This window comes from Hemibagrus wyckioides, linkage group LG14 (genome assembly GCF_019097595.1).
Source record: "Hemibagrus wyckioides isolate EC202008001 linkage group LG14, SWU_Hwy_1.0, whole genome shotgun sequence".
Classification (NCBI taxonomy): Eukaryota; Metazoa; Chordata; class Actinopteri; order Siluriformes; family Bagridae; genus Hemibagrus; species Hemibagrus wyckioides.
In genome coordinates this window covers 23,044,534-23,058,327 of record NC_080723.1, presented here as the reverse complement: position 1 = coordinate 23,058,327, position 13,794 = coordinate 23,044,534, and the positions used below count along the sequence as shown (strand labels likewise).

The following is a 13,794-nucleotide window of genomic DNA, read 5'->3' as shown; positions in this document are numbered from 1 at the left end:
CACACATCATCACCGAGACCAACTCCATGGAGGAAAATGTAACATATCCAGCATCGTAAAAACGCCACGTCTCTGACGTCCAGCATCACGTGACTCGACATCGGTCCTGGATATTCCTGTTCATTATCCTGTTCATTGTATTCATGTTATCTACAGAGCTATAAAATAAAGTGTGTGTGTTTAACCCAGCAGCTGTAATAAACTCTCTGTCAATGCATATGATTATTCGTTCATGAATCCCATGTGGTCAAATAAATTAATTAGCATATTACTAGTAGTGCTAACCCCACCCCTAATCCATAACCCCACCCATTTTACATTTTTGGTAACTAAACTAATCTAATCTACTAATGATGCAGCAGGGGTGCAATTTTTTAACAGAGGGAAGATGAGGTCAGGATAAATTTCTCCCTCAGAGTGACTGTGGTCTGTGTGTGTGTGTGTGTGTGTGTGAGAGAGAGAGAGACATGCTGGCAATGAATAAAAAAAAGGACAAAAAGAAAATTATGAAAGAAAGAGAGAGAGAGAGAGAGAGAGAGAGAGAGAGAGAGCAGAAGAAGAAGATTGAAAAGAAAGAAAGAAAGAAAGAAAGAAAGAAAGAAAGAAAGAAAGAAAGAAAGAAAGAAAGAAAGAAAGAAAGAAAGAAAGAAAGAAAGAAAGAATTATATTACACACTTGATGCATACAGTACACTCTTTGAGGGTTATATTAGCTCTTAAAGAACAGCAGACCAGTGATCCCAGTGCTGACACCTGGTGAAATACCTGCTGAAATCTGATTGGCTGATGACCAAGCAATTGATCTCTAGCTAGGAGGGAGGGGTGCCATTATTTCTGAACAGCATTTACAGCAGTTCTGCGCTCTGAATCAACCACACAAAGATCTATTAGCGGGTTTGTCTGGCCAGACGTCTTCAATGTACAAGGTTGCCATGGCAACGGTCGATAATGCAACCGGTAACTCCACATATGAGCAGATCTGTGTGTAAACTCACGCTAATCCTGACACACGGACACTAATGATGCTTTCAATTAGCTCTGATCGAGGCTTTAAACCCAGACGCAGCGGCCCTGAGCCGAGTAAACAGAGGCTAGCAAAAGTTATTAGCTCCACTGTCAGGACATGTTTGTACACGACACGCGGAAATGATGGAAATGATCCCATGAGCCATGACACGCTGATGTGTAAACGAGCTTCACGTCTTAATTACATCATAAAACCAATCAGACGACAAGGAAAAGACAAGTACAAAAGGATCAAAAGGAAGAAAGAAAGAAAGAAAGAAAGAAAGAAAGAAAGAAAGAAAGAAAGAAAGAAAGAAAGAAAGAAAGAAAGAAAGAAAGAAAGAAAAAGGATTGAATGAGCAAAGGAAACTGCTGGGAGGAAGAGAGGAAGAGCAAAAAATTAAGGAAAGACAGGGACATGAATAAAGAAGTGAGGAGACGTAATCAGTGAGAAGACAGAGAAAAACTGGAAAGAGGGAGAAGGAAGAAGAGAAGAGAAGAGAAGAGAAGAGAAGAGAAGAGAAGAGAAGAGAAGAGAAGAGAAGAGAAGAGGAAAAAGCAAAAAGACATTTCAAAAAGTGAAAAGAACAAAATAATTATGAAGACAGGAAAGAAAAGGAGAGGAAAGAAAGAAGTGAGGAGGTAATCAAGGGGCTAGAAGGCAGAAAAGAAAGAAAGAAAGAAAGAAAGAAAGAAAGAAAGAAAGAAAGAAAGAAAGAAAGAAAGAAAGAAAGAAAGAAAGAAAGAAAGAAAGAAAGAAAGAAAGAAAGAAAGAAAGAAAGAAAGAAAGAAAGAAAGAAAGAAAGAAAAAGAAAGAAAGAAAGAAAGAAAGAAAGAAAGAAAGAAAGAAAGAAAGAAAGAAAGAAAGAAAGAAAGAAAGAAAGAAAGAGGAAGTAATCAAAGAAAAATGGAATGAAAAAGGACTAAAAAAAGGAAGGAGTACAGAAGTAAATAAAGGATAAAAGAAAGGAAAGAACAAAGAAGAATGTTTTATTTTACATCATCAGAGTGATGATGAGTCACTAAAACACTAAACCATTTCATCACTGAGCTTCCGGATCTTTCTCCTCACACACACACAAACACACACACACACAGACACACACACACATACACACACACACACACACACACACAGACACACACACACACACACACACACACACACACACACACACACACACACACACACACACACACACACACACCCCCACACACACACACACACACACACACACACAGACAGACGTCTCATTATTAATCCCAAAATATTCCCACTGCTCGACTGTGTTACATCACACTGGCCCGGGGGCGTCGGCTTACTAGCAAAATCTGAGCTCCGCCCCTTCCTCTATGCCGTGTGTAAGCCACCCGAGTCTAATCACTCAAATTATCATGGATCCTGTCTTAGAGGCAGATGATGAGTCAGCAGATCTCAATACTAATCCCCCAAGAGTTTCAGAGAGACTTCAAATATGCTGAATCAGCTCTGAGCTCATATCTCTAACGTCTCAGTGTCCATCAGCTTTACTCTAACGTCTCAGTGTCCATCAGCTTTACTCTAACGTCTCAGTGTCCATCAGCTTTACTCTAACGTCTCAGTGTCCATCAGCTTTACTCTAACGTCTCAGTGTCCATCAACTTCCACTCCATTCCATTCCACTCCCTTCATGTCTTTCTTTCTTTCTTTTGTCATTCTCTCTGTTCTTTCTGTTCTTTCCTTTTTTTCTGTCATTTTCTTTCCTTTCTTTTTCTTTCCTTTTGTTTTACTTTGTTTTACTTCTTCCGTTCTCACTCTTTTTTTTAATCCATGCTCTTTTCCCTACTCCCTTCTTGCCCTCCTCCTTTTTTCTTCCCCTCCCACATTCAATCCCTCCATCCTTCCCTCTCTTTCTTACTCTCTCTCTCTTTCTTTCTCCTGTTTTTTATTTTCCTGAATTTTTCTCAGCCTTATTAATTCCCCATTTCCTCCTCTAACTTTTCCTCCCTTGCCTTATTTCTCCTTTCCCTCCATTCTTGTTTCTTTTCTCTCTTTTTTTTTGTCATCCAGTCCTTTAAATTTGCTTTATCGGGTTGTTGTAGAAGAATTTTAGATGAAAACCCGTCATCATCTGTCACATCAACAGAACTCTAACACGCTCCGGTAGAGCTCTGAGAGTCTGAGCCACGAAAGCTCATGCATCAACTAAAACATGTTACATAAGAAATAAAACACTGGGAGGGTTTCATCTTTCCCACCATGGAGAACTTATCACAAAAAAAAGGATCAGAGTAACGTTAGATACAGTATCATTCTGAAGAATAACCAAAGCTTTCCTTATCCGACATCACGACCCGCTGCACCTCGTCCACTCTCACGTCACACTGCAGTAATTAATAACGCATTTCCAGGCAACCCACAGTAATGAAACGTCTCTGGAGTTGAACTCTTATTGCTTAACTGCAGGACTGTAGGCTGTGTGATTCACGGAGCTCGAGCTCGGGATCGACTCCACACTGCCGCTGTGGAACATCTAAAGATCCAGAATTCCAATGTTTTATCATCGTGTGCTTTAATATTCACGTCATGTCTTTTATTCATGCTGCTTTGTTTTTGTTGTCCTTTTCAAAGTTACATCTTTACTATTATCTATTATTTTCGTTTTTATTTTTAAACCTGGAGCAGTGTTCATGAGTAAAAATACACAGAAAACTCCTTCCATAAATCCTACACACACGTCTCCTCACGTATCGATCTCTAGACGTCTTTTTCTAATATGTTTATGTCGAACGTCCACTCTACACGTTCCTGCGAATGAGCCGTTACTGTGGAAACCATGACGTATTAAACCTCACACTGATACAAAGTGCTGACACTGGAGACTCCTTCCATATGTGCTACAAAATTCACCACGGTATTTTTATGTCCTTGTGAAGGAGCCGTTGCTATAGCAACGATAACATGAAGCCTTGAAGTTCCAGCTTCACCTCAGCCTGTGGCACTGGAGACTCCTTCCGTACACGTCACATTAAACCTCTCCTTACTTAACCCATTGTGAAGGAGCCGTTACTATAGCAACGATAAAATGAAGGCTTTAAAGTTCCAGCTCCACCTCTGCCTGTGGCAGGGCGCTGACACTGGAGACTCCTTCCTTATGTGGTACAACATTCACCACACATTTTTTATGTCCTTGTGAACAAGTCGTTACTATAGCAACAGTGACGTATTAAACCTTAAAGTGACTCAGAGCTGACACTGGAGACTTCTTCCATACGTGACATTATACATTACGTGTGTACATTAACACATTTATCCTTACAAAAAAACTTCAGTTGGATTTGGCATTGAAAAAAATATTAAATGATAAATTAATGACATTCCAACAAATTGTTCTGTGTTGAAAAAAATGAACCTTTGAGCAAAGAAAAAAAAATTAGAAAATGATTAAATAAAATAGAAATGTAAAGAAATAAAATAATCATCTAAAAATAAATAAATAAAAATTAAATTCTAAAATTAACAAGACCTAACTAAAGAAAGGAAAGGCATCTAGAAAAATAAATGGAAAGGAAAGGCATCTAAAAAATAAATGAATAAATAAATAAAATCTAAAAATAAATAACTACAGGCATCTAAAAAATTAAATAAATAAAAAATAACTTAATGTTGATCTTAAAAATTAAAAATTACCTACAATAATTACCTACCTTTTTTTATTTAAAATATTTCAGTGTGAAATACACAGTAGGACTTTGTTTAATAAACTAAAGCAAATGAAATGTGCATATTTAATTAGATGAAGCTTCGCTCGGGTAAATAAATGCAAATGCGTGTGAGAATATGAGCCTCTGTTATTTTTAGTTCACCTTTACAGCCTCATCTTACCTCACCTGGTGAAAAAAAAAAGGAAAGCAAAGAGCTCATTTACATAATTAGAATTTCCTCATTAACATTTATTAAAGCAGTGGAAATTTGTAGTACTCTTGTAGGCTGATGGTGGAGCAGGGGAAGACCATGATGGTGATCACACACACACACACACACACACACCATTAAACCTATAAATAGATTTCTAAGTCATCCGAGTCATGATAATGTGTGTGTTTGTGTGTGTGTGTGTGTGATCACTTTTCTCTGTCAATCACACAGTGACTAAGTGGAAAATAGCACCATTCCATCAGGAGAGACCTAACACCAATTACACTACCAGGCAAATCTCACTTCACTCCTTTTAGACACATTTACGATACATTAATCTCCTCAGAAGTGCGATCAGGCTGTGAGTATACACACTACACACACACACACACACACACTTGATACTGTACACACTCCGAAATAAATCAAGTGTCATTTATTTCTCTACATAGACATGGAGTCATCATGGGTCTGAGTATGAATGTTACCTAGATACGAGGTATATAACGATAATTAAGGTATAAGTATATATTTAATGATAAATGATATCACATTAAAGCTACAGAGTGTGGACCTGACCGGGAATGATGGCAAATATGCAGCTAAGGATAAAGGAGGAAAAACTGAATAAAGCCATTATTATTCCTGAGAGCGCGTCTTCAGTCAGTTTCTCTTTATTCTGATTGCGCAGAGTGAATTATTCTCTGTAGGTGTGTGCACAAGCCGTGCACCTGCTTACAACACACACACACACAAACACACACACACACAAAGACATCAGTGTTTTATATTTTAATAATCTAAAAAAATAGCGTTCTTATACTTTTTCCTAATGTATGTTTTCCTTCCAAATACAGCCTTAAAGATGCAACAGTGAGCCTTAATGCTTAATAACGTATTTTAAATGCGTTATAAACTCCCCAAGCTTTGGGTTTGTATCTTAAAACAGCAATGTTCTGTTATTCCTCTGTAGTGTATCTGTAGTGGGGGGGCAGTTTCCCACAGGCCTATCTGTTTGAGAAGTTTGCATTTGTTTTTCTTTGGAAATCACGAAGCTGTCGAAAAAGCCTCGAAAAAGCTGCTGCAGGCGCTTTTAGAGAGTTGCGCGCTCCCGCTCGCGCTCGTGCTCGTGAACGCGGTTTGTCGCTGTCCGTTCAGCACCAGTGAGCAGCGCGGAAATCGCAGCCTACAAACACGAACCGGATTAAAACTCAGTTTCATTTTCAACCAGATTATTTCTTATTGCTTTTCTTTTGCATCGATCGAATGCCGCAAAAACTAAGTCACCGTAAAGAGAGGAAACACTTCCGGACAACAGATGACCACTTTTTGACTTTTTAGTGAGGAGAAACAAGTGAAAAATGGATAGCTCCCTGTGCTGATCACGAGCACCTGCCACGCGCACATTCAGCTTATTTATCACTCTTATTTATTCATTTATATTAATGATTTATAAATAAACACATCTAGGAAGTTATGAAGTGTGGAATCATCCTTCACATCCCGTGCTGCACATTCCTCTCTAACCCTGAGGCTTTTTTTCCCTCCACAGTAACTATCTATAACTGTGTGATTCTGTGAATGTCACCCTTTCACACATCCACCTTGGAACTAAATATGTTTCTGCTGCTGCCTTTTATATTTTAGATATTTTTAAACAAAAATCACTTCCACACTTCCCGTAGTTTGTACACAGTTGCGAAATAAAACGAGCCTCAGGTGAGATTAACCCCCCCCCCCCACATGCTGATCATTCTGCTGTGATTTGTGATGAAGTGATTTCTGATGCTCACTAGAGCAGGATTAAGCAGTGTGTCGTGTGCAATGCGCATCCATCCTGCAGCACACACACATTTATATGCTACATGTTGCATATGACTGCAAAATAGTTTTTAGAGGTTTCTTTGTTGTATTCGTCATACAGCGAAAACAGAAAAAAGGCCTTGACGTGGCCTGAACTCCAGCTGCTGTACTGATGTGCTGTAAGAGTGATCCGTGTGTGTGAGTTCGATCAGATAAAAGGTGTTCATTCAGAACTACAGGTGTTATTAATGTAAGTTACTGCACCGGTAACCGCGCGCAGGTTTGCAGGTGAAGTAAACTCCGAGGAGAAGAAGAAGCGCGTGAAGCTCACACTGACTCACCGATGGTGGTGATGACGGTGATGGCGAAGTAAAAAGATCCAGCGAATTTCCACTGCACGCCGGCCCGGTGCGGCTCGGCCTCCATGATGATGGTCTCGAGTTTCCGGTAGTCGTCCTCGCTGATGTTGTACTTGCCCTGCAGCCGCTTCTCCTCGGCCTGCAGCTGCTCCTTCTCGCGCATCTCGAAGTCCGACTCGAGAGCGTCGAACACGGCGGCGCCGACCAGCAGGTAGGTGAACGTGCAGACGATCAGGGACAGGGTCCGCACGTTCTGCCGCTTCATGGCGCCCCGGAGCCAGCCCGCGTGGGGCTCATGTCCCCGCGGATCCGCCGGGAGTGCGCGGCGGCACGGGCAGTGGCGACAGTGGCAGTCGGGAAAGCTTGGGCACGGGCGCTTGCAGTCAAGCGTCCCCGGGTCACGGTCGTGGCTCAGGGAGAGGCACAGCAGGCTGCTGGAGCGCCGCGAACGCGAGCCGTGCAAGCGCGGCACTCTGCGCAAGACGTGGCCGATGCAGGTCGCGCCGGCGCGCAGTGCCATCAACCAGCCGCGCGGATCCGACCACCGCTCATGTCACCGATGATCACGCACGTCCTCGCGCTCTTGGTTTTCCCTCGTTTTTTGACACCAAACACAGCAAACGCGCGCGACGCAAAGGGAGCGGAAAGCATCTTCAGACATGTTTCCTCAAAGTTTTCGACCTGTTCATCGAGCCCGATAAACGGCGTCACGCGAGCGCGCGGAGACAAAAAAAATCCAGTAAAGAAAACAAGAAATGACGATGAAGCGCGTTTATTCCCTCTGCTGCCGAAAAAAAACTCTTTTGTGGAAGATCTCCGGGTGAAGGGCTCCGTTTAGCGATCAGCCCGTCCGTCCGCGTCTCTCTCCTCCTCCTCCTCCTCTTCCTCCTGCTCCTGCTCCGGTTCGCCGCAGAGAAAGGCGGATACACGGTCCCCGGTGCGCGCCCCTGAAAAGCGACCACATCACCAAACCGACATCATACGTCGTCTCTCCTCCGCGCCCGGTCTGTGTTCCTCACCGGACAGGGAGGGGGGCGGGGGTGGAGAGGGGGGACACACACGGATTACACGTGAAACGTTCAACTGGTGCAGGAGAACCTTAAAGTGAACGACGAGCTACAACAACAGGTTGCTACTGATCAAAAGTCTCTCTCTCCCCCCCCCCTCTCCCTCTCTCTCTCTCTCTCTCTCTCTCTCTCTCTCTCTCACGTCACTAACAAACCAATCAATCACAATATTATCCTTTGAATAGATCACGTGACTACAGACCAAATCACTTCACCGTTTTTTATGTATGTATGTTAAACGCGAACCTCTCGCGGGGTTGCCAGATTGTGCACTTTATTGGACTTATTAAGCTAAATGAACGCGTCTTTACACGGTGGTTTGGACAGACTAACACAGAGATCAGCGTTCCTCTTAAATTTAATATCTATGAGCCAAGACATTTTTTATATATATATCAGATGTTGCATCTGGGGAAAAAATAAAAATTAAAAGGTGTGAAATGTTACAGCCTCAGTTTTAGCATCAGTGTGTGACAGACTTGTTGATGTGTTTACAGAAGAGTCGGAGGAAAATTACACCTGATTTCACATGCAGAGATTTCTGTGTTTTCGTTCAGGGATACCTTTAAGTATATAGAAACTGTTGTTTAGACACCTGATCAATAAAATAATATCTTTTAAATAAATTATTAAACTGTACTTTGAATGTAAACATGACTAATTTCATCCAAATCGTGTCCATGTTGATGACTGAATGTCTTCATCATGTTCCACTCCACAGTGGAGGTAAATATGGAGCTTATATGAAAAGTAGACACTCAGGACTTTAAGAATTTGTAGTGTTTTATTAGTTTTTTTTTATTATTATTAATCTCTTGTTTTTTTATATGTTTGTGTCTGCAAAGTAAATGTTGATCTCAAACCCATTTCTGCTCTCTGAGATGTTCTCCAAGTGCTTGTTCATCTAAAAAGCAGCTCAGATTTGATCTTCAACCAGGAAAATTCTGTGTAAGGTTCTCCAACAGAGGGAAAAACACACGTCTAAAACACACTGAAAGCCAACAGAGTCATTTTAGATCAGACTCACAGCCAGAACATCGTTGAAAATGTCTCATAGGTCCATTTCCATTCCATGAGCAGTAAAAATCCAGTCCCACTCTCTGGATTAATGCTTTGTTCTTTGTCTTTCTTCTCAACGTCCAGTGTTTACTTGTGGACACATGCAGTTTGAACACAGACTTCAGATCTCTAACACATGCAGCGACACAGGCAGCATGACGGCATGACGATCAAACAGTCTCCTGGGGTCATCTGACTTTCCCGGAGACATTGATTCTCTGACCTTCACCTTTCATAGAAGGGGTCTGCACATCTCCACGGGGTGAACGGATCTGGACAGCAGCCTTCCTCTGAGTGCGTCGAGGTTCACGTCCACTTTTACACCATCACCGAGCTGCCTACGGTGAAGGAGTCCAGTTTCAATGATGGACTTTACACCACTGGATTGTCATTGGTCAGAAAGGGTTGATTAGTTCTCTATAACAGAAGCTCTGACAGTAGTGCAGTACAGGAGAATTTGTTAATTATTAAATGTATGATTGAATTTGTTCTTTAATTAATAAGAATTATAATAATTGGCAAGTTGATGTAATAAAATAATTAAAGAAATACTTCGACAGAAACTCTGCTTCATCACAACAATGCATTGTTAATTATTTTTCTAACACCTCTGTACACATCATAAACATAATGTTTTAATTCTAGTATATATGTAAATAAAAATTAAATTAAATTAAATATATTGCCAAAAGTATTGGGACACCCCTCCAGATCACTGAGTTCAGGTGTTGTTTTTCAGGGGTTGGACTCGGCCCCTTAGTTCCAGTGAAAGGAACTCTTAATGCTTCAGCTTCATACCAAGACATTTTGGACAATTTCCTGCTTTGTGGGAACAGTTTGGGGATGACCCCTTCCTGTTCCAACATGACTGCACACCAGTGACCAAAGCAAGGTCCATAAAGACATGGATGAGTGAGTTTGGTGTGGAGGAACTTGACTGAGTCCTGACCTCAACCCCATAGAACACCTTTGGGATGAATTAGAGTGGAGACTTTGAGCCAGGTCAAAAGTTTTGGGACGTCTGCCTTTACCTGCACATGAATGTAATATGGAGTTGTCCCGCCCTTTGCAGCTAGAACAGCTTCAACTCTTCTGGGAAGGCTTTCCACAAGGTTTAGGAGTGTGTTCATGGGAATTTTTGACCATTCCTCTAGAAGTGCATTTGTGAGGTCAGGCACTGATGTTGGACGAGAAGGTCTGGCTCACATAAATAAAAAATTTTTTAAAATAATGATATCATCTAGAAGGGTTATAAATTTGTAATGGAACATTTTAATTTGCAGAAAACTATTTGACTCAGTGAAATCACATGCACAAGATTTTTCTCTTAAACTCCTCCCAGTGCAGACACACACATGTATTAACCATGTCTGAGAGCTCTACTCAAGTCCACAAGCGTGAATGGAGGAAGAATTTGACCGAATGAGTCTTGGGATGACGTCACATAACAGGTTTGGGAACAAATCTGCAGAAATTCTGCAGTAATTTTTAAAAGTTTCAATCTTCTATAGGAACTGAATGTTCTTTTCTGTAGGAACTTGCTACTACTTCCCAAACATCCCAGATTTCACCTCTCCTTTTCCCTTTGAAGGTCCACCGTTACACTGCTGTTTTGGGTTTAACTGAACCGTGTGTTTTGCAGCTCTCACAAAATGTGCTGGAAATACCCGAGCTCAGCCATTCAGACAGAAACATTTTAAAAACAGAAAGTGTGGGATGTTAATGTTTGCTAGCTACAGTGTATAAATATTAGCTGTCTATTAATATGGGTGATATTTTCAATCAGGATTTAAATACAAGTAGAGAAAATATCACCATCCTGTCAGGCTGATCAGGCAGCCAAATGTCTTATTCATCTCAGTATTACTTATAAAGATAGCATCAACATGTCTGGTAACTGAGGCTGGTTATAATGCTGAATAACATACACTGGATACTATATGCTCAAAGGTATGTGCACCCCAAACATCACATCTATACAGAAAAGTGTTTTTTCCCCAAACTGTTGCCATAAAATTACAAGCACACCATTGTATTGAACATTTTTGTGTGCTGTAGCTTTACAGTTTCTCTTCACCGGAACTCAGATCCTGCTCCAGCATGATGATGCCCCAGGGCACCAAACAGCTCCATGAAGACATGGTGTGGAGGTGAATGTTGGAGAAAGTGGAAGAACTCCAGTGTCCAGACTTTGACTCAACCCCATTGCACACCTTTGGGATGAACCAGAACTGGACCTTTATCAACATCCCAACATCAGAGTCCACTAAACACCAAGTCTCCACAACATCTAAAAAGTCTTCACAGAAGACAAGAGTAAAGCTTATTATAACAGCAAACACAGAGGGAATAAATCTGGGATGAGATGTTCACCCAGTATGTATGGGTGTGATGGTCATAGAATGCCCAGTTCCAGTCGTAGAGAGCGTGAATAGTGGGAGAATTCGGTGTTATGACCAAATGTTGCTGGATTTCAGCTCTCATGGACCTCATCTTGGTGCCACTTCCTCTTTATGTGAGAACCTTTCCATCAGTTGGGTCTTGCTCTTGTATTCTCCTGTTTCTCCTCAGTGCAGGAGTTACTGCACTTACATACAACGTCATACATCAACAGACCCCCAAGCCTTGACCACCTGCTCTTTTATTATCCAGATTTATAATTCAGGATTTTATTCTATTTATAATTGATGTATTTATGTGCTGCACTTGAATATTTTATCATACGTCTGAAACATACGGCACTCATTGAGCTCATCGAGCTTCTTACAGCCAACACGGTTCCAGGAAGTTACTGATGTTAAAACCTGCTTACATTATAAACTACAGCAGCAGCTGATCACAGATTTTACTGATTAATGTAAAAAATATTAAATTGTACAGAAACACACTGAAATCCTTCGCCTGTGGAATAAAACCCAGTTACTCTAAATATATATCCTTATTACTGCTGCTGAATTGTTGATTCATATCACAGTCACTGGCATTGCAAACTACAGAGAGTAGAGATGTTATGAGATGTTATGAGATGTTGTGAGAAGATATGGGGCGTTATGAGATCATATGAGATGCTATGATATGTTAGACGATATGAGACATTATGAGACGTTGTAATATGTAATTATATGAGATGTTATGAGATGTTCTAAAACTATATGAGATGATGTGAGATGCTATGAGACATGCTAAAATGATATGAGATGATATGAGACATTATGAGATGATTTGAGACATTATGATACATTATTATATGACATGATATGACATTATGAGATGTTCTAAAACTATATGAGACGATATGAGATGCTATGAGACATGCTAAAACGATATGAGATGATATGAGACATTATAGGATGATTTGAGACATTATGATACGTTATTATATGCCATGATATGACATTATGAGATGTTCTAAAACTATATGAGTCGATACAAGATGTTATAAGATGATACGAGACATTATGAGACATTATGAAATGGTATGAGATGATATGAGATGTTATGAGATGATATGGGACATTATGAGAGATTCTAAGACTATAGGAAATGATATGAGATGTTATGATACGTTATTTTATGAGATGATAAGACATGTTATAAGATGTTATGAGATGTTCTAAAACTAGATGAGATGATATGAGGTGTTATGATACGTTATGAAATGTTATGAAATGGTATGAGACGATATGAGACATTGAGACATCCTAAGACTATATGAGATGATATGAGATGTTACGATACATTGTGAAACATTATGAGATGTTCTAAGACTATATGAGATGATATGAGTCATTATGATACAGACATTCTAAGACTATATGAGACAAAATGATATGAGACATTATGAGATGCTTTTTTTATAAACTACGGTAAAGTGTTAATCCTCAGGTAGGTGTGAGATAACTGAAGCCCAGAGGAATTTTCTTCTTTGCACTGGAAAGCATGAGGTTGGTTTCTGGACTCTGGAGCTTTATGAAGTCTGAAAGGTCAGTCTTATTTCCGCCGTCTCATCCAGCTTCAAACGGAACGTGGATTAACTCCAGCTTCACCCAGGTAGTTACAGTTCACACAAAGAAATATGCGCCATATTACAGTCGCTCCAAATCTCCATCACAAGACATTCTGCTTCCTCATCATTATTTCCCTTCACCCTTACAGCCCCAGATTCAGTGGATATTTCTGCGTAACATTCACTTTATTTTCTTAACTTCTGCTCTTCCTCTCAGTCCGAGTCACTGGATGTTTGTCAGCAAACTAGTGGAGGAAGATGGATGGAGAAACGTGTCCATTTTTATTGCTCGACTCCTACACCAGTGCAGCGTGTCAGGATAGCGATAAAGACTAAAATAGCATGCGTACTCGTAATGTAAACACCGCTCGTTAGACTGTGACTCCCAGAAAGGTTTCAGAATAGTAACACACTTTATAGCCGGTGCCGTATTCATAATACTGAGTCTCTCACACGATCCTGTTGGTGAAATAAAGCAGTGTGAGTTCGGGAACTCCTGCATCAACTTTGCATTTATGTGCCTGCGATTCTGAGCCACGTTCCATAATCATTCCTAAGTTCCGACCTCTGCCTGCGCTCGTCTCCTGGATCTTAAATT

The 13,794-nt window shown here is 40.6% G+C and overlaps 1 protein-coding gene across 1 annotated transcript in view; it reads right to left on the bottom strand.

Annotated features, from left to right (window-relative positions):
- The window catches only part of kcnk9 (potassium channel, subfamily K, member 9), a 53,496-nt gene extending 45,301 nt beyond the window's left edge, over positions 1-8,195 (bottom strand). The window contains exon 1 of the mRNA XM_058408948.1: positions 7,047-8,195. Within this exon, the coding sequence (XP_058264931.1) occupies positions 7,047-7,584 (538 nt within the window). The 5' untranslated portion in view covers positions 7,585-8,195. The remainder of the gene's footprint in view (positions 1-7,046) is intronic.
- Between the last annotated feature and the right edge of the window lie 5,599 nt (positions 8,196-13,794).